Genomic DNA, 22,219 nt, shown 5'->3' with positions numbered 1-22,219 from the left:
TATAGTTACGTTATGTCCGTCTGTCTGTCTGTCCGAGGTTTTGCTTGGAAACTATTAGCACTAGAGAGCTGTAATTTTGTGGAGATATCTAATACATATTATGTATATTAATTACGCCGACAGTGGTAGAATAAAATAAGGATTTTTGGAGTCTGTCTTGCAGCTATATAATCACAGTGTTTCTGAGAATATCAAGTATTAAACGAGACGTACGATATCCTTCAGCGCTACTGTCTTAGCCACTAGCAAGGGGTACTTACTCCACCGTAGCGCCCATTGGAGCACAAATACAAGAGCCCTCTTTTGTTTTGAAACTTGATAGAACTATCCCAACTATAATATTATAAATGCGAAAGTAACTCTGTCTGTCTGTCTGTCTGTTACGCTTTCCCGCTTAAACCTCGCAACCGATTTTGATGAAATTTGGCATAGAGATAGTTTGAGTCCCGGGAAAGAACATAGGATAGTTTTTATCCCGGTTTTTGAAACAGGGACGCGCGCGATAAAGTTTTTCTGTGACAGACAAAATTCCACGCGGGCGAAGCCGCGGGCGGAAAGCTAGTAATATTATAAAGGAAGTTTAATTACATTTGAAATCAATTGTATGTATAATTAATTTAAGTAAAATATTTCTTCATACCTTGACTTTTTGGTTTTCAGATGGTATCATAAAACAGCTGCCGCGCAAAACAGACGTAAGAGCATGTTGTGCTGCTTTTCGTACCTAAAATAAAAACAGTAATGTATGTACCTAAAATAATAACAGTATGAGCGATGTCTCGTTGAAATAAAAAGAATACTAAGCTCATATTTGCGCCAAAACAAAATCACCTTTGAGTACAGTTTATAAAGATTATTCTGCACACAAAATGCATAAGATAACCAATTTAATTGCAGTAAGATGAATAATAAAACCTTACCTTGGGTTTTGAATGCAAAGCGAATGCTAGCACTGAATCGAACACCCTCATCGTTGACGAATCACCCCACAAGGCATACTCCTGGGCTCTCAATATTACAGACAAGCAACCGATGGCACTTCTCAGCAAAGCACCGTTTTCTGACTGAGAATTCTTCTCCAGTATTTCGGTGAATATTTTTGCACAGTCTGAGAACTGTTTGCGGAGTACCGCTTGGGATACGGACTTGATTCCCATGGAGAGAAGGGAGAGGGTGGCTACTAAGCTCTCTTCACCTTCGGATGCTTTTAGTGTCTCCATCTGAAAAGAATTTAATGTAGTTTCTTTATTTATTTCCACTGTAACAAAACTTTTGGCAAGGAGTAAAAAAATCTTACTATCATCTATGGTCTACCCACAAAAAATTTAAGTAAAAACACGTATTTATATAAAAATGTTAAGTGGTTATAAGTTTGACTATGTCACATTTTAGTAAAACTCTAGCTCCATTTAAAAAGTAAAGTAGTATTTGAAGAATTTAGTATTTTGTGCTTGTGGAGTGGTTTGGTTTAAGAAAATAAAATATTTTGTTACATACCAGAGCAGCAAAATATTCAGTGGTAGATTCCTTCCCTCCCTGCTCCTTGATGACCTCTGTCACTGCCGCCAGCACAGCCAGCATCTCTTTGTGGGCAGCATTGTTCGAGTCAAACTTGTTCAGTAGCCTGGAATAACATGGTCAAACATTTATATTATTTCATACTAGGGTTGCCAGGTCCAAACACACAAAAGCCGAACTCTGTGCTTCATTTGGCCGGACATTTTACCCTAAAAGCCGGACATGTGACAGGCCTAACAAAAGCCGGACAGGCCGGAGAAGACCGTTCTGGCAACCTTAACTACTACACTTACTGCAGTGTATTGATGTTGTATGATGATTGTGGTAATACTAATTTCAGGAATATCCATTTCAAGTGCAGGTTTTAGTTCTATCAGGTTTGTGTATTAAAATTATTTTTTATGATAAACATGCACTGTGTGGGGCAATAGGGGCCGAAATAATTTGTCAAAATTGAGACTTTTGAGTTGTTTAGTCCACAAAATTTATCTGAAGAGTAGATAGTGGCAAAACACAAACAACAGAACATGGTCAGAGGGTAGGGTTAAGATTTTAGACATTTAAATTTAAACAAATGATTTCTTTAATGCATTCGCTTACTAAAACTTATTTTACTGCTTAATTGTATTAACTTACCTGCTAAAACTAACATTGGAGCATTGGCTCCAATCTGAGGCAAACGTTTGGAAAGTTTTGAACGTCCCAGACCGCATAGTCCCAGAGTATTCACTGTCTGACCCGTCTTCTCCAGTTTTTACAGACATATTCTCAAATTCCTTTGCTATGGACAACTCATTTTCAGCATCGGACTTTTGCTTGCCGAGACTATGTCCATAAGTCATGATAGCATCGTGTTTTAGCACAGCTTGTTGAGTTAAGCCTGTGTTACCTGAAAATTGAGAAGGAAACATACTTTGGTTATTTAAACCTGTTGACAGGGTTAGGTAAGATTTGGAAGCATTGTAAAGGTCCCCTGGATAACTAAACAGTATATGAGTATATTATCTTTTTTGCATTAATCGTCTATTTAGCAAATAACACCAAAAAAATAACACTTACCCAAGTTCTCTTGAAAAAATCTTGACTTGGCCATTTCTCTGTATTTCTGCATTTTTGGGTTTGACTCGGATGACTGGCCTTTCTGCCATCTCTTCCCCTTTGTTTTACCTTTAAGTTTAGACCTGAATTTTCCCATTGTTTTAGATTTTCATCAATATTTTTCACCGAAAGCACACCGCACGTGGTGACAAACTTTTGAAAAGTGAAGTTAGCTGCAAGTGATTGTCAAAATTGACAAACGAAATGTCATAACAATCAAGATGGCAACTTGCAGAAACTAATTTTATAATGCCACGGATATTTCAACGACTGCCAAAAATCCTCAGTTTACTTTATTGGACCGCGCTTTATTTACGTTCGGTTCTACGCGATTAGACAACTATAATTGAAACATCATTATGAGAAGGAAATTGCTTTACGTGAATTGGAGCGTTATTCTCTGATTATTCTTTTCATTCACCTTCGTTCTTGTTTCATTGACGTTTTTCTTGTTTGTAAATAATAAACGCTGGAAATAGTACGCAATGTGATATTACACACATTCCTCGACCGACTGCACATTACGTAAACGATAGCCGTTGCGGTGTAATTAATTAATAGAAGTGAAACAATCATAACCTATTCGCTTGTGTTTTGCTTAGCTCTTGTGGCGAGTGTGAGTGCGATATGAGCTGAATGATGCCACCGTTTAGAAGGAAGAAGGCGTCCAAGTCATTCCCAGTCAAGGTTTGCACCTTGGACGCTGAATTGGAGTTCAATTTAGAGGTAAGAATGACTGTTGGATATGAGAGAGAGAGCTCTTAATTTTGCTGTGGAATTCATTGTGTTAATACAGTGGCCTATTTGTGAGTCATGATGTGTAAAGGGCAGGCCGTAATGCTAGTAAATTGCTGTTAACAACTGTGCTGATAGCTGCATGTTGTTGTATATTTAGCACTGATAATGCTGCTACAGTTCATGTTATCTGTCATATGGATGTAAATAAACTATGTTATGAAGTTGCACTTATAATGCAATGTTACATACTGATTTAAAAGCTAATTTATTTATATTTATTCTACTGTAAATGCTCTAATAATTTGTTTGTTGTAAATTACTGAATAAACTTGCATCCAATATCTATTGTATACACATGGACATAAGCATTGGGTACTTTATGTTATGAAATTAATAAATAATACAAAATTTACAGTGGCGAGCAACAGGAAGAGACCTGTTTGACTTAGTATGCCGAACTATAGGCCTGAGAGAAACATGGTTCTTTGGACTTCAATTCGAAGACACAAAACACTTTATAAGTTGGCTGAAATTGGATAAAAGGGGTAAATATTTCTTCTAGTTGCTAGTAAATAGTAAGACCTACTTCAATATTATTTCTCAAAAAAAATGTACGTAACGAAACGGTAGTAACGAAATAGTAAGGCCATAAGGCTTGTTATACATTGCCGAAATATTGTGAATGCTCTTCATTATTTTATTCAATTCGAAATATTTGTAAGTATGCACCCAAATACGGGGTAATATTAAGGGGTTAGAAATAAAATAAGGGAGTAATCATTCATACTATTTTAATAAAAATATTTTTGTTCCATTATGTTTATCCATTTTGAGTCGTTCTCTGTAAGCTTTTTGCCTTTCAGCATTGGTTTTTGGCGGCATTCCTAAAAAAACAAAAGAAGTAATCACATAAAAACGTAATCTAAATGATTTGATAATTTTTTGCTGGTGGCACTTCTGTAAAGCAGATAGTATCCAATCCTTTTGTTATTAACGCTCTATATTTTTTGAAATAAATTAAGTAGTGAATATTACTATGCTTAGTCAGGTAATAACAGTATACACTCAGCATTATGTTGTACTTTTTCGTAACGTAACGAAATTCGTAAAAAACGTAACGAAATATTAGACAAAATGAGATCAGAAACAAGTATTTTTTTGATAAAATTTGTTACAGCAAATATAAAAGCTTACTAAATGTTCGTACCACACATATTACAAAAAATGGTTAAATGAAGACTTACCGTTCTATATAAAATCGCTGATTTTACTGCCTGTTACGAAAAAGTAATCCCACAAAACACACACGTTTTCACTAATTTTCGCGATAGATGTTATGGCGGAGACGTCAGGCCAACAGCCATTCAGAGTGCAGCTATTGTTGTCCGTGTAAAATAAATACGGAATTGTTCAGAAACCATGGGAAAGTAGAAATAAATAGTAACTAAAGAGTAAATAACGAAATAGTAAATGAGAGCGACTCATTTTGTTTTTTTGCTTTAAATTGCCAATTCATTATGACACCCCATAGAAAATCAATTTGATACAGAAACTGCGATTACTGTAGAACGATAATACAAAGAAATTTACAATAATTTAGTTACGTATCGCATTTTATGAAACAAAAATACATGAAAAAGCTAGGGTGGCAAACAGGTTTTTGTATGAAAGGTAAAAAAGGACTATTTTTAAAATATCTAAATATTTGGTAATAAGTAGGATTATAGCTATAATTCTTCGTTATCTTAAAGATTCATATTCATACTTCAAAATTGTGTGTGTGTTTTTTTTGTGTGATGATTTATAAATATAAAACTTTTGAACTGTTTCAAAGCACACTTTTTTTTTCAAAATGTACATTTTTTTTGAGAAATACTCATTAATATTTTTATTTATCTATTATTTTAATTTGTGCCTGTTCTTTTTCAATCTTTGTTATTTGTAGTGTTCTACAGTCAAGTACCTATTCAGTTTACTCAAATATACATATGCTGTAAGTTGTTCAATGATACTTTAATCAAAAATTCATTACCTCCTTTTATGTACAATTGTACATAAGCAGTACTATTGGTACTATCTACCTTGCACATAAATGTACTCTGTACTATAAAAAAATACTTATACCTATCATTATTGTTAACCTTTAACTATGGACGTCGGGTCTCAGAGGCCCACCCCCCTTGTCAATTTCTCGGTTTAAACACCTTCCCGCCACGTGCTGCTCTCGACCATCTCAGTAGCTTCAGTTTTAACTGTGTTTGAACCGAGGAGGCATAAAATCGCGTCTTCCGGCACTTATTACGTGAGTAATAACCATCCAAAATTTTATCGGGGTCTGGGAGACCCGATGACTATAATTTCCATACAAACATATTTGTATGCATGTAACTTGTCAACTATATTTTTTTTATATTATATCATTATAATATGTTGTAAATTGTTCTAGTTTAAGAATACATACTGGCAGAAAGTATCTGAGTACATCAGCTATATTATTAGCCCAACTATCTAAGTAACATTCCAGATGTAAGGTTTTACTTGTAGACGATCCTTCTTTTGAGTTTAGATGTCTTAGAAGGCACCATTGCTGCAGATTCCGATTCTGAATGATGTACATTTTGCCCATCAAAGCTCTCAAAGAAAGATGACACATGCTTGTAGAGTTAATTTGTCTTTAGTGTTCTAGGCCACTGTTTATAATTTTAGTAAGTTTAACCCTTGTCAAAATTTTTATTTTATGTCTTTCAGAAATTCTGTTTATGTTTTTATGTTACACAGTTATTAATTAGCTAGGAAAAAAATATTAGTTTGATTTATTATTAATCGACTGTAATCAAGGAGCCTATATGTGATGCCAAGTCAATTAACACTGAAAAATGTCTATGTCTTTTAAATTTGCAAAAAAATAATTAAATAATGATTAAAAATTGATTACATTTACTACTAGATCCTTTATTAATAGTTATTAGATATATATCAACTCTTTGATAAATTCAAATTGGTTCAGATATGAAATTATGAAGAATTTTACATAGGGGTCTGTGAGACCCGACGTCCATGGGAGTGTGATTATTTTTTCACGTCCATAGTTAAAGGTTAAATTATGTGTTTCTTATCATTTGTGATAAAATTAGAACATAATTTAGGTCATTAATTCATTCCAATCTAAGTATTATCACATTTATCACTCTTTATTGACTGACTGATTTATGTGATTAACATTTTTAAGATAGGTTTAAAAAATCATTTTACTATACATATTTTCTCAAAACATTGTAGACATTTTCCATTAAATAAATTCTGGCATGAAGCTGTTAAACAATAAAATCAATTAAATCAAAATAATATCAAAATAGCGGAGTTATTCATCCCTATTTTTATGGCCATTTCTCTTACCCATGATAATACTGAAATATTTTCATGTACAGAGGGCAGCACATCAAGCTTAACACTGCAGTCTCTATGTAGTTGTAACAAGGACAATTTCACCCTTAACTGCAACAAAAAATTACAGTCTAGATCAGTGGTTCCCAAAGTTGTCTAGGCTTCATCTAATACAACTTTCCAAACTCGGGACCCACCTCTAGGAAATTTAACCGTTACCAATATGCCTAAATAAAGGACTCGTTCTGTAGGGTGGTGTGTCGTTCTACAGGCAGGGCCCACTCAATGTTCGCTCGCGACCTATAGTTTGGGAAACCCTGGTCTAGATATGCTGTCGTTTGTTAAATACATTCTACTAACTCCTTCCTCATCATTCCAGTGCAAGACCAATGCGTCTCCCAAATGCCGGGCACTCCGTTCATGCTGCTCTGCAAGTTGTACCCTGAAGACGTGGCCGAGGAGCTCATCCAAGAGGTCACACAGCACCTCCTATTCCTGCAGGTCAAGCAAGCGATACTGAGCATGGACATCTACTGCCCACCGGAGGCTTCGGTGCTGCTGGCCAGTTACGCTGTTCAGGCTAAGGTAGTTGTTTTGATTTGATAAGTGTAATTTAAGAAAGATTATTTAAATAAAAAAAATAAGAAGGTAATTGAAATATAAATTATCTGCAACTAGCTGTGTTCATGATTCCGTACGCGTTTTAAAATAGTTTCATATGCTAAATTTATCATTAAACGCGCAAATTTTCAAAAACAAAGTTAAAGTACTTGTAAAGCCACCATATGTATCTATTCATATGTTATTTACGTAATCTTATTTAGTCTTAGTTCATATCAATTTTATACTTTACTCTCAGTTTGACCCTAAGGTTGACTGGAGGAAAATGCCGAAAGGCATTAAGTACGCTTTATCTACACTGTTCAATGTGCATATAAGTTTGAAATAAATAATTAAAGTTTAAAATAATCTTGGTACAATTTCACGGCATATCTTTCCCTGTACGGGGACTACGACGAAAGCGAACTTTACGACCCTATTATAAGGTTGAAAGTCAATATGACCAATACTAGCTAGCTTTATGCCTTTATCGAAAGGTTTTAAATGTATTGTCCCCAGTATGACGACTACGACGAGACCAGCCAGTGAACTTTATGCCTTTATCATAAAGTTTTAAATCTATCATCCCCAGTCCAGTACGGCGAGTACGAGAGATAATTTTGCTTCTTAATTTATTACAAGGTTCAAAATCAACACAACCACTACCAGCAAGTGAACCTTAAGCCTTCACTGTAAGGTCCTAAATCTATTCTCCCCAGTACGGTGACTACGACGAGAGTGCGTACAAGCCTGGCATGCTGGCGAGTGAGGACCTGCTTCCACAACGCGTCATCGACCAGTATCAGATGACGCCCGAGATGTGGGAGGACCGGATCAAGATCTGGTCAGTACCTTCATCATCATCATTAGCAGCAGTATCTCTAGCACGAAAAACTTTCGACTTCGAATCGTTTGCGTATTCGAATCGCCATCTAAAGATTTGGTACGGATACTACAAGTGCCCTTGTGAACGTGTCGTAAAGTATCAAAATTGTCACATTATCGTTTAATTCGAAGGTTGAGTATCGAATTTACTCGAATACGCAAACGATTCGAAAACGAAAGTTGTTCATGCTAGAGGTACTCACAAATTATTCACAAATGATGCTTGCTTAAGTGAAGCAACAAATTGAACGCAAAGCGTTGAATAGAGCTCTGAGATGGTTTCTTGTGTCACCCTGTTCGTCCACGCGCACTGTGAGACCTCATAGTAATGTTTGTGACCTCATAGTAATGTTTGTGAGTACGGGCGTTAACTTCATTTAGAACTGTATTCACTGCAGGGGCACGAATTATGAAGGTAGAACAAACGGAGGATTTATCCTATACTCCTAATGCAGGCCAGACGGGTTAATATCAACATGACAGCATGGTCGTTGTCATTCTCATGTATGACATGACAATCAGCCTTTTTCAAAAATGCAAGAAACCAGTCGGCCTTTTCCAGAAACTTTACACAATCTTTGCTCTTTAACTAGCTATAGTCTGGTCTGTGAGCACGTAGAATTTTGTTCAATGACCCCAAGCTACCCATCCTTATCGCTCGCGCGTAATTATGTTGCTGTCGCGCTCGCACACTCACCGCGGGCGCCCGTCGCACAGTCGCGACAGCAATGTACCTAATTATGCGCGAGCGATAAGGATGGGCAGCTTGGGGTCATTGGACAAAATTCTACTTGCTCACAGACCGGGCTTTAGTACATAACTGAAACTCACAGATGCACACAAACTCATTATAACATCATAATGTAAATAAATAACTGTATTTATTGTACTTATCGATGTGTCTTCAACTCTCACCTTTATATGATATTTCATACTATAAATAAATTAAAAAACATTAACCTTTAACTTATTGTAAAAGTAAACATGCCTGTTGAATTATTAATGAAACAGTTTGCATAGTTGTCGATATTTGTGTTCACATTCTAGCCATTAGCATGGCTGCACGCGATCCGCATTCTTGGTCAATGTTAATCGCTGGAAAATTGCCGTTTTTGAAATGCAATATTACAATTATATGCTAAAAATGCGTCTTTTTTTATTACCATGTTGCTCACGATAGATCAGATCCTACGAGTATTTAATTTGCTAACCTTGACTTCTTTGCATTACCATTGCAATCACAAAATTACTTTTTCCAACTCATAGGAGAGTAACAAAGGGAAGTTTTTATGGCAAAGAGATCCTATGATGGGTAGGCGCAGACTATCCCATTCGCATTTCGACACGAATTCAAAAATGGTCCCAATCGCATTCTCTATGACGTTACTACTTCGCGAACTCAATTTATTAACGTTTTCGATTTATCAAGTAAAATTACTGTTTTTAAAACTAGAATGGAATGTTTTTTATATCTTGGAATTATTGTCGTGTTTGTAATATTACAATTAATGCTGAAAATCATTGTTTATAGGTATGCGGACCATAAAGGGATGTCGAGAGATGAGGCCGAGATGGAGTACCTGAAGATAGCCCAAGACCTGGACATGTATGGGGTTAATTATTTTGCCATAAACGTAAGAATTTGTCTTTAGCTTTCAAAATTATAAAATATCGGCATGTACAGTATGTAAAATTCTTTAAAGTGTTTCTAGTGCTCGTTGTATGTTTGTATGGAAACATTTTTGTATAGAACTATTAATATCGAAATATCAAAAAGTTATTGTTATTAAAATATTTTTTTCCGATAAAAACTGCTACAGCTATGTCAATATGATTGTAATAAAGTTGTGTACACTAAAGCGTCCCAGCTATGACATTGTCAGGAGAGCGCTACTATCAATACTGAATTATTAGTTCCGTTTTTTGCCACTAAACGTTTCAGAATCTTTTGAATTTATAGATAAATATTTTATTTTTTCGATTGTCAATACTAGTCCCATACACATAGTTGTTGTATTTCAGAACTAGAATCACCCCCTATCGGATCTAAGAAGTTTTTAATACCTTGCATAAACGTCTTTTTCCCCGTATCTTCCGGATTTTTGCACCTTTAGAGCGCTTTCAATTTAGACATATTGTGTCGGGCGTCTGCCGTGCGTTTGCAGGACCGCACACGGTAAATTGCCAATTGTTTTTTTAAAAGAGCAATTTGTATTGCCCAAATTACTAATAGTCTCATTAGCCTCTCGTGTTAAGCTAAATAAGCTTGTGTTACGAGTGGGCTCACCACAATAGTCGAGCGGCGGTGGGATTCAAACCCGCGTTCCTCGGATCTCGAGTCGGCAACTCCGACCCCTTCACCGTTCGGCTATCGTGGCTATATTATAATTACCAATTACTTAAGAGACTTCTTATCCTTAAGAACAGTTAATATATTTTTCTCTGTACCTTCCAGAACAAGAAAGACACGGACCTTTACCTCGGCGTGACAGCGTTAGGGCTGAACATCTACGAGAAAGACAACAAGCTGACGCCTAAAACGACGTTCCCCTGGTCGGAGATCAAGCACATATCGTTCGACGACAAGAAATTCGTCATCAAGTTCGTCGATAAGTCCGTCACGAACTTTATATTCTTCTCACCTAAGGGCATGAACAAACTGGTCAGTAGATATTTTATTATATCTCATTCAAATGTCATTAAAAATATTAAGTGATACAATACATCTGTATCTTTACGCTCGACGTCAGCCTACTGTTGCACAACTATACGTCAGCAAAGTAGTACGCCAAGCGTCAGCAGTAGTACGCTAAATGTGAGCATTTGCACACCAAGCCTCAGTAGTGTCACATCACACAAGCAGTGTCATATTATGCCACGCGTCAGCATTGCTACGCCATACGTCAACAGTAGTTTGCCAAGACTGCCAAGTGTCTACAGTATCACACCAAGCATCAGTAGTGTCATGCCACGCGTCAGTACTATCACGCCTCGCGTCAGTAGCATTAGTATTGTCCAACTACCATTGTAGTTGGACAATACTAACCGTCCCATCAGTGGCATTGGCAGAGGGGCGCCATCATCAATACCGGATCGCTGGTTCCGATTTTTGAGATGTTGGAAACTATACAGTGTGTTTAGGATAGGGCTAGCGATAATTTAAGGCGATGTTGTGATGTCAATTTTATCGACAAAAATGCCCCCATATGTCCCTCTCCTAAAGCCTGGTCCGTGAGCACGTAGAATCTCGTGATCTCGTCCAATGACCCCAAGCTACCCATCCTTATCGCTCGCGCGTAATTATATTGCTGTCGCGACTGTGCGACGCGCGCCCGCAGTGAGTGTGCGAGCGCGACAGCAACATAATTACGTGCGAGCGACAAGGATGGGCAGCTTGGGGTCATTGGACGGGATTCTACGTGCTCACGGACCAGGCTTTAGCTGCCCTCATCGCTCGCCCTATCCCAAACACACTACCCCAAACGACAGCACTAAATACGTCAAGCGTCAGCATCTCACCACGCGTCAGCATCACACCACTCATCAGCAACGTCCTACAGATATTAGACCTGTGCATCGGCAACCACGACCTGTACATGCGGCGCCGCAAGCCTGACACCATGGAGGTGCAGCAGATGAAGGCGCAGGCCAAGGAGGAGAAGCAGGTGAGCTTCAAACTTCATTTTTTACTAGCGGCCGCCCGCGACTTCGTACGCGTGGATCCCGTTTGACCCCCTTAGGGGTGGAGTTTCGTAAAATCCTTTCTTAGCGGATGCCTACGTCATAACATCTACCCGCATGCCAAATTTCAGCCCGATCCGTCCAGTGGTTTGGGCTGTGCGTTGATAGATCACTATGTCAGTCAGTCAGTCAGTCACCTTTGAGTTTTATATAGATTTAAAATTTATTGCACACAAAAAATGCAGTAGTTTGAAAAGGCTTATTTCTCCTAACGCCGGCTTATAGTTGAATTTTGGGACACGATGTATGTACCATTCTAGACTGCATCTCACTTAACACCAGGTGCGATTGCAGTCAAATACCTGCCTTCATCATCATCATCATTATTTCAACCATAGGACGTCCACTGCTGAACATAGACCTCCCCAAATGCTTTCCATGTTGATCGATTGGTAGCGGCCTGCGTCCAGCGCTTCCCTGCTACCTTTACGATGTCGTCGATCCACCAAATACCTGCCTTGTCATGCATAAAAAAATCTAAGGCCCCCACTGCCTTTTTTATGTGAAATGGTTGGGAAGGCGCTGGAGCATATTGTACAGTTTTTTTATTTCTTTAAACGTTAGTAATGTTATATGTTAATCATTGTAATTGTCATTTACTAGCGTCGACAAATCGAGCGTAACAAGCTAGCGAGAGAGAAGCAACTAAGAGAGGCGGCGGAAAGAGAAAGAGCCGCTATGGAGCAACGCCTGCTACAATATCAGGAAGAGATACGGTTGGCCAACGATGCGTTGGTGAGTATACTAGTCGACTTGACATAAACTTGAATAATATAATATCCATACATATGCTACTGCACGCTACAGCACGGCAGACACTATTGCATTTTACTGCAAATTCGCCCTTATTACAGCTATACTATTATGCTATCGTTTCTACAGAGTCACGGTGGCAGTTTTATGTGCTGTTAACTACTTTATTTAATTGTTGGCCATTCTACACATATTACAGTACTAAAAGAACAGTACAGTACAGCAGCGAGAACTCGCGTGTAAAGAAGTGCTGTTATTCGCCAATATTGAAGGTCCTTTCACTCGCTGATGGCGCCATCTCATAATGTAATAAATGTCTCTACGCGGTGGCGCCAACTGGTGTCTTTATTTAATTTTGACCTAGACATGACGACACACACTAAGTAATAAATTAAGTAAAAGAAAAAGGCCTTATGGGGCTCTTCACATGTGTTTATCTTAGAGGCCCTGCCCGCTTACATACTCTATTGTTACATTTCCAGCGCCGATCAGAAGAGACAGCGGAGCTCCTAGCGGAGAAGGGTCGCGTAGCGGAGGAAGAGGCGTCATTGCTCGCACAGAAGGCGGCCGACGCCGAGCGGGAAAACGCGCGTCTGCGGCTCTCCGCTATCAAGACTGAGGAGGAGAAGGTACGCTCGACCCGTCAGAATCACACTAATATTATAAAGGCAACAGTTTGCGAGTGTGTCTGTTTGTTAGTTCTTCACGTCTAAACGTATGGAGTTAGCTGACACCCTGGATATGTGTGTTACATAGGCTACGTTTTACCGCGGGGCACAGCTAGTAAAATATATTTTCGTTTCTAATGTGAAAATGATAGCTTTTTCAATGCAATATTTTAGAAATCATATTAGTGTTCCACGTGAAAAAAATAAACGTATAAAATTGCGTACTATAAGTCTAGCTCTTAACTGAATTAGTGCCTGATTTATGTACAGCACGGGAGGGGTGGCATTTACATATTATGACGTAATAGTAATAATAGAATAATAGAGCATACAAATGGCAATGCCAGATTTTGTATGGAAAGTGGCGTCTTTTTTTTTTTCGCGCGGCCATCGACCAAACTTTGTTTTTTGATTACAAAATAGTGTAATAAACCAAACTTACTATGGCATGTATACCTCTAAACTCAGTCTGAACTGAGTTACGAGCATTAGAAGTTTAATGATTTTCATACTCGATTTGCTTTTCAACCGACTTCAAAAAAGGAGGAGGTTCTCAATTCGACCCGTATGTTTTTTTTTTTTTCTATGTTTGTTACGCGATAACTCCGCCAATTATGAACCGATTTGAACAAATCTTTTTTCGGCGTATAGGTAATACCTCAAGGGTGGTCCCATTTAAATTTAATAATAGAAAAAACAACCCCCAAGGGTGGAAAATTGGGGATGAACTTTTTTATACGCAATATCTCCGCCGATTATAAATCAATTTGAACGATTATTTTTTTGTTGAATAGGTATTATCAAAAGGGTGGTTTCATGCGAATTTGAAGAAAATATTTCACCCCTAAGGGTGGAAAATTGGGGATGAACTTTTTTATACGCAATATTTTTAATTTTTAGTTTTTTTTGTGTTCACGCATTTGAAGTCGGTTTTATTTTTTTAAAAAGGTAATTATGTATTTATTGTGCGCAAGTTTTGTAAGAAATTGCAACAAAATATTGCGCTATTTTTTTATTGCGCTGATTCTGCTCCATACTGATGTCTGGAGCCTTTAATGGATGGTATTGTTTGTTTACACATACAATCTCACTATTTTGTTGCAATTTCTTACAAAACATTGCGCGCAAAAAGCAAATCTAGTATGAAAATCATCAAACTTCTAATGCTCGTAACTCAGTTCAGACTGAGTTTAGAGGTATACATGTCATAGTAAGTTTGGTTTATTACACTATTTTGTAATCAAAAAACAAAGTTTGGTCGATGGCCGCGCGAAAAAAAAAAGACGCCAATTTCCGGCATTGTCTTTTCAAGTCTCGCTGACGTTTGACTTTCACAAAAACACTCATCCGTGCCGCTCTCATACCTCAGGCACTGACTTTATAAGCAAAATCACTTCGTCATTGATAAAGATTCAAACTGGCTGTAGAAGAAGAATTGCAATATTCACTACTAATAAAAAAACTAATCTAATGAATTCCCAAGAATTATTTGTCTTATTTCGTATACAGGTTCACTTAGAACGCAAAACACGCGAAGCGGAGTTTCTCACCGCTCGTCTAGTCGAGGAATCGGAGAAACGCGCGGCGGAAGCGGAGAGGCTGCGAGCGGAGCTGTTAGCGGCACGCGCTGCGGAGAAGCAGGCTAAGGAGAAGCTACTGAACTTCTTAAGTCGCACGTCTAGTGGGTCTTTACCGCCTGTTAGCGCTGTACAGGTCAGTTGTCTTCTCTAATCTTTTTTTTTAACCACAACGAGGAAGCTCTTGGCCTGTATCTCACCTGATGGTAAGTGACGATCAGGCCGAAGGTGGAAGCGAGCTTCACCCGGAATCCTCAACCACGGAGGAACTGGCTATCTTACCTCTAACTGCCGGAACACAATAATGCTGTTAACATTGTTGTTATGGCGACAGACTTAGATAGGATAGTCGACGCTGATAAGTTATCTTTGCGGTCGTCAGTTGGCGCCATTGTTGAGTGATGACACCTTATTCGATTAAGGCGCCAACTGGTAGGAGGGGATAAGTTGGCTCTTCTGTTGTCGAGCCAACTAATGACTCACTCAAAATAAAGAATAGCGACCGAATTTGTGCCCGTCGAATAATAGACTTGCTCTGGTGGGTACGAAATGCGATAGCCCTTTTATCGTAAAATCGTTCACCAGTAGGCGCCACTATAGCTACTAGCAAGTGGTAGAAACTCACTTGCCAATAGCGCCAACTGATAACGCATTCCCCTATTATAAGACTTTTAACACAGTTTTAATACAAATCAAAAAACCTTTCCGAGCCCCACTCGGGGGCGCCCTTAGGCTTGTTGCTTAAATTTTAAGGTTGAGAGCCATCTGCGCTCACCTATTGTCCGGTGAAGCTGAGAAAGCCGCTAACGGCTATCAGCAGAGTCCTTAATTGATATTTATTGTCCGTGGTGCAGATATTTTCTTGAAGGTTAAACCTTTGTTTGTCACCTCTCATCCGCTTTGCAATGGAGGGAAGTCGAACCTTAATTTCGAATTCCTCTTATGTTCTTCTGATAATTTCGTTGCGGGTCCAATGACAGTTAAACTTTCCCCCGGGACAAACTTGACCTTCATTGGTTGGGTTTTTATTGGCGGTCAAGCTGTAGACCCTGGCTACACAGGAGTTGTAGCGGTGGGAACGAGAGGTGGAAATAGTCCGGTATCAGCAGTCCACCCGAAAAAAAAAGCAAATCAAACCCTAATATTCTACTTATTTACCTAACTTCTGCTCATCTATACAGGGTGTTTCTTGTAAGGTGTCAAGCCGAAAGCAGGTGNATACGTGTAGAGTATTTTTTGATAAGTTAACTGACGGACTAATTAAAACTCTTGCTTTTTGACCCAGGCAACATCCCCATTGGTCAAATAACTGCCTTGTTATGCATAAAAAATGGGATTTATAATTCGGGTGGTTTAATTAAGAATCTCCATTTTATATTTGTTGTCTCGAAGTCCCCCTTGGTTTAATTAGGAATCCCCTTTTATATTTTTTGTCTCTAATGCCCTTTTCCACCATCTATCCCTAATTTTTAAGTGACTCATATGGTAACAAATTGTATGAATTTTGTTTTCATTGGAGTCACTTAAAAATTAGGGATTGATGGTGAAAACGGGCATAAGGCCCCCTTGGTTTAATTAGGAATCCCCTTTTATATTTCTTGTCTCTAAGTCCCCCTTGGTTTAATTAAGAATCCCCTTTTATATTTTTTGTCTTGTAGTCTGAGTGATGTAAATGACTGTCAATGAGTCTTGTAGCCCCTTGATTTGAACTAAAACCCGGTTTGTAAGCACGTAGAATTTTGTCCAATGATCCCAAGCTATCCATCCTTATCGCTCGCGCGTAATTATATTGCTGTCGCGACTGAGAGACGGGCGGCCGCAGTGAGTATGCGAGCGCGACAGCAACATAATTACGCGCGAGCGATAAGGATAGGTAGCTTGGGGTCATTGGCCAAATTCTACGTGCTCATAGACCGGGCTTTAGTCCTCTTTGTGTATTTAGATGATTTTATTTCAAAATCCCCCTTCTATATTTTGTGTTTGTCTTAAAGTCCCCCATGGCTTAATCAGGAATCCCCTCTATCAGTCTAGGTTGGTACATATCTTCCCTGTAAGTGCCTATTCACTCTCGCCTTGAAGAGGGCCGGATTATAGATTTCGGGAAAGACAGCAGCAGGCAACGAATTCCAGTCCCTAGCTGTTCGCATTATAAAAGAGTATTTAGATAACATATTTTATTTTGAAATCACTCTTGTTAAAATGTCCGTTTTATATTTAGTTTTTGCTATCTCAAAGTCCCCCTTGGCTTAATCTGGAATCCCCCTTTTATGAGAATATTTTTGTAGTCTCTATTCATGGTTTTGAAAGGTTTGCCGCAGTCTTACATACATTATAATTAAACTATATCCTTGAATATTGTTCCGGTAGCATGCTTTTAATTGCATAAAGTTATCTTTTCATGTCATAGAGATAAAAATCATATTGTATACAATCATTATGGTGGTGGTAGCTTCATTTGATGCTTTATTTATTTGATAAAACGCTTAAACACATTTTTAGGACTGTAAATATGTAGTTCGTTATTGACATATTTTATTTTTCGTATATGTATATCTGAATAAAATTCAACGTAATATATCATTTATTTATGCTTGGGTAATGGGTATCATCGCTGTACTATATGGATAACATGAAGGATAATATTTTTTTTTATCAAAATGTATGTGTTATTTATTCACTAGTCACTGACCTGTGCAAATCACACAAAGCCACAAAAAAGGGTTAAGTAACGAAACGGCAGCGCCGTTGAACAATCACGAGCACAAGAATGTATACACTACTTAATTCCCCTGTAAATAAATTTCAATGAGAACGTGTATACAGGGTGGAAACGATAAGTGATCTCACTCGATAATTTATAAACCATACAAGATATCGAAAAACTGGTTACTGACCCTGAAAGTGCTTTACGAACTCTTTCAAACGGCACCAATAACAGGTTACAGAATAAACTGGAAGTATCTGAAAATTTAATGTTTCCAGCTTCCATACTAAATGTATGCCAACCACACAATATTAAGTGTAATTTGTTAAAATTAAATAATGAACCTAAAAAAAACTCGTAAATTGCATTTTTATTTAAAATTATTCAAGGAAAAAATTAGTTTTAGGCTTTACTTGCTATAAAGTGTTGTATCAAGTATCAAGAGATGAGTGCCATGACTGTGGTAGTACTAAATGTATGGGGGATGGAAACATTGGATTTTTGGATAGATCCAGTTTATTCTGTAACTTAATATTGATACCGTTGTATAGAGCTCGTGAAGCACTTTTAGGATCAGTAACCAGTTTTACGATACCTTCTGTAGTTTTTAATATTATGAGGCTGTACCAAATGTATGGAAGCCGGAAACATTGAATTTTCGGATAGATCCAGTTTATTCTGTAACCTGTTATTGGTGCCGTTTGAAAGAGCTCGTAAAGCACTTTCAGGATCAGGAACCAGTTTTTCGATATCTTGTATGGTTTAGAAATAATCGAGTGAGATCACTTATCGTTTCCACCCTGTATATTTTTGCATGGGGCCATAGGTGGGGCGCCGTTTGTACAGCGGGCCGCAGTTCCAGCTACCAATTTCCATTTTTTACTTCGCTCTCATCAAGTGATAATTCATTGCGTAATAAAACTAGACTGATATGACCGGAAATAGGTAGCTGGAACTGTGGCTCACTGTACAGTCACGAGCACAAAAATGTATACACTATTTAATTCCCGTGTAACATGGTTTAAAATTTGACGGCGTGTATATATTTTTGCCCGTGGCCATAGGTGGGAGCACGACTACGGCTCCCGGCGCGGCTCGGCCGACGCGGGCGCGTGCGAGCTACAGGACGACCCGCACATACACCGCCTGTCGCTAGAGATCGAGCGCGAGAGGTCAGTGCGCACAGAATTTATAAAATCATCATCACGTCTTTTAGACAGTAGCCTAACAAAACTTCAACGACAACAAAACACTGAGTTGCGATCCTATCGAGTAATCGTTCTATCAAAATGACCCTTGTGAATACGGATTTTGAACTGTTTTTCAATGGGACGACTTCTGAACGTTATCAAGATCGTGACTGTCAAAATACGTGAATTAGGCCACAAGTTTCCATTGGAAGAGCTCGAACCTCTCTATTTTACCAGATTCAATTATTTTACGAAATGTTATAAGTATGAAGTGATACAGGCAAAAATTGACAATCTACAAGTGAAGTTACCACCACTAGTTTAACAAATGCCTAAAAAGTGATTAGCTATGTAGATGTTTCATAATGAATAGGAATTATTGTGTGTCTAAGATAGGTAATTAATAATTAAGTAAAGTAAAGTATTTCCGTCCAATTAATTTGTAGTGGTTTTTTTAAGAGCTGATGAAGCTGCTTTTTCTTTAAGTCGCATCAGGTGCCTGAGGCTATTGATTTAAGCCACCAACATACCCACTTCAAGCAAAATTATTTGTTAACTGGCAACTTTGAGTGTAGCACTCAAAATTTCAACTCATATCAACGATAGAACGATTCTACAATCCATATTAATGTTTCCAGAGTGGAATACCTAGCCAAATCGAAGCATCTCCAACAACAGTTAGACGAGCTTCGCTGCGAGTTCTCAGTGCTTCGAGTGGACCAGTCCGTGGCCACACTAGACCGATTGCACGAGCAACAGGCGCGGGCGGGCGACAACAAGTACTCCACGCTGCGCAAGCTCAAGCAGGGCTCCACCAAGACCAGGGTCGCCTTCTACGAGGAGCTGTGAGGTGAGAAACGACACTATTGACAGCTATAGTCTGGTCCGTGAGCACGTAGAATTTTGTCCAATGACCCCTAAACTCTGATTTTTAATTCGACGGAATTTTGACATTTCAGAAGTGTTGCCAACATTGAAACATTCCCACTAAGAATGGAGAGCATTTTCACAAATTAAAAAATAATCCTTTCTTCAATTTAAGGTTTCACTTGAAAAACTAAAGCTTAAAAATGTACTGATCATTTCAAAATGGTTATTTGAATTTTTATTATCATATTTTTGAAGTTACAAAAAAAAAATCGGGAAATTATTTTTCTATTACTGGACTCCCTGGCCAATAATCCATGGTTTACAAACCTTTTTTATGAAAATCCTTTTGTTAATAAAATCTTAGCTTCATAAAATAATCAATTTAACAAGATGCCAATTTTATAATCCAAGTTGATTATGATGACGATAATGATGATTGATGATCAAAACATATTTTCGTTTATGATAATAAATGTTGTTTTACCGTGTTAAAAACACGTTTTTTTCTATTTAATCTCTAAAATGTACATAATAAATAGTGTACATTGAATTCACAAAACAAACAATAGTTCATTCTTGTAAGTTGTACTTGATGAAATTTCATTTCATATTATTTATTAATAATTCAAAGCAAAAAAGGCTTATTACATCTGAATTGTCAAAAAATGACAGCTGTTAGAATTCCGTCGAATTAAAAATCGGACTATAGCTACCCATCTTTATCGCTCGCGCATAATTATTTTGCTATCGCGCTCGCACACTCACTGCGGGTGCCAGTCGCACAGTCGCGACAGCAATATAATTATACGCGAGCGATAAGGATGGGTAGCTACGGGTCATTGGACAAAATTCTACGTGCTCACGGACCGGGCTTTAGCCACCCATGGAAGCCAGGGGAACTACACGCTACGAACTTAGCGTGCCTCCACCGAGAACAGAGTCGCTATTAGTAGCCAGGCCAGGAATACAGTCAGCGTCAAATAGTTCGTGACACCCAAAGTGGACAAGAAGTTGACAACACAACATTATACCAATGAGGGCTATCGTTTTAGCGCTCACCAGTTGGCGCCACTGTAGAGTAAGGTCCTGTCACTTGCTAGTAGCGAAGACAGTGGCGCCGGCTGGTGAGCGCGAAAGTGGTAGGAGGATTATCGCATTTGCGCTCATCAAGGTGGCGCCACTGTAGATTAAGGTCCTGTCAATCGCCAGGGGTGCCAACTGTTAAGTATAAAAACGATAGCCCTCATTGTAACAAAGACGTGTTGCGAACTTTTTGGCTACTTTGGGTGTCTCGAACTATTTGACGCTGCTAGATCAAGGACGGCTCCACCACGACCAGGTCGCCTTCTACGAGGAGCTGTGAGGTGAGAATCGATGCTATACGCTAATAACTGGTCTATCAGGGTAGCCAAGGAAACTACACGCAACGAGCTCAGCAGGATTACGAAGAGCTGAGGTGAGAAGCGACGCTATATCTGACAGCTGTCAGCCAGGGAAAGTACACGCTACAAGCTCAAGCAGGGCTCCACCAAGACCAGGGTCGCTTTCTACGAGGAGCTGTGAGGTGAGACCCACAGCAGTTAGTCAGGAGTACTTTACGCTCCGAGCTCAATCAGGGTTCTACTAAGACCGGCCTTCTACGTGGAGCTGTGAGGTGAGACTGTCACTCTACACTGACAGCTGACTAGCCAGGGCAGCCAGGCTTAAGGCTACGAGCATAGCATGCCTCCACCACCAAGACTAGGGTCGCCTTCTACGAGGAGCTGTGAGCTGAGAATCAACGCTATACAAAAATAGTTGTACAGTCAGGGAAACTCCACGCTGCTAGCTCAAGCAGGGCTGCACCAAGACCAGGGTCACCTTCTACGAGGAGCTGTGAGGTGAGACCCACAGCAGTTAGCCAGGAGTACTTTATGCTGCGAGATCAAAGAGCTCTTACGAGAAGCTCTGTGCTGAGCTGTGAATTTCCCCCGCTGCCCGCTGATGGCAACTGAGAATTCACAGCTCAGCACTTTATTTTTTTTTAACTGTGTCATTCTCCCCCATTTGCAGCAATTTATTTTAATGAATTGTCTCAGTCTCCCCCTTTTGCAGCATTTTTTTTAATTGTCTCAGTCTCCCCCTTTCGCAAAAAACGAATTAAAACAAAGTAGTGGTCTGCGTTTTACATTATTGTAAATATGAGAGTGAATAGGCACTTACAGGGCAGATAATATGTACCATCCTAGACTGCATCTTACTTAAAACCAGGTGTGTGTGATTGCGGTCAAATACCTGCGTTGTCTTGCATAAAAAATAATAATTAAAATTATACAGATATTTAGAAACCACTGTCTGAAACCAAATAAAAATAATTTCTCTTATTTTCAGATGATGAAATCATCAGGAAAATGCCATTTTACAAAGTGCTGCTGCGCACAAAGTGATCCAAATGACAATTAAATTGACATTTATGTTTAGTCAACAAAGTTAGTATAACGTTATGTTGCTACC

The 22,219-nt window shown here is 38.6% G+C and overlaps 2 protein-coding genes across 6 annotated transcripts in view; one reads left to right on the top strand and one right to left on the bottom strand.

Moving 5' to 3' along the window:
* LOC114363874 (RRP12-like protein) overlaps positions 1-2,779 on the bottom strand; it is a 34,152-nt gene extending 31,373 nt beyond the window's left edge. For all 5 annotated transcript variants that reach the window (XM_028319736.1, XM_028319735.1, XM_028319734.1 and 2 more), the window contains exons 1-5: positions 2,578-2,779; positions 2,155-2,407; positions 1,498-1,624; positions 921-1,220; positions 641-724 (exon numbers count right to left, since the gene is read on the bottom strand). In XM_028319736.1, the coding sequence (XP_028175537.1) occupies positions 641-724; positions 921-1,220; positions 1,498-1,624; positions 2,155-2,407; positions 2,578-2,713 (900 nt within the window). In that variant the 5' untranslated portion in view covers positions 2,714-2,779. The remainder of the gene's footprint in view (positions 1-640; positions 725-920; positions 1,221-1,497; positions 1,625-2,154; positions 2,408-2,577) is intronic.
* Positions 2,780-3,243: 464 nt separating this feature from the next.
* On the top strand, positions 3,244-22,213 carry LOC114363870 (ezrin/radixin/moesin family protein merlin). Its single transcript, XM_028319729.1, is given in 13 exon segments — positions 3,244-3,342; positions 3,770-3,899; positions 7,118-7,323; positions 8,058-8,182; positions 9,755-9,857; positions 10,679-10,885; positions 11,784-11,888; positions 12,568-12,699; positions 13,200-13,346; positions 14,895-15,098; positions 18,714-18,838; positions 19,495-19,706; positions 22,097-22,213. Coding segments are annotated over 12 exon segments (1,794 nt in total). The 3' UTR covers position 19,706; positions 22,097-22,213.
* Positions 22,214-22,219: the final 6 nt, after the last annotated feature.

The sequence above is a fragment of the Ostrinia furnacalis genome, unplaced genomic scaffold, assembly GCF_004193835.3.
Source record: "Ostrinia furnacalis isolate ACB-3 unplaced genomic scaffold, ASM419383v2 OfSCF7323, whole genome shotgun sequence".
Lineage (NCBI taxonomy): Eukaryota > Metazoa > Arthropoda > Insecta > Lepidoptera > Crambidae > Ostrinia > Ostrinia furnacalis.
This window is presented reverse-complemented; position numbering and strand designations above follow the sequence as displayed.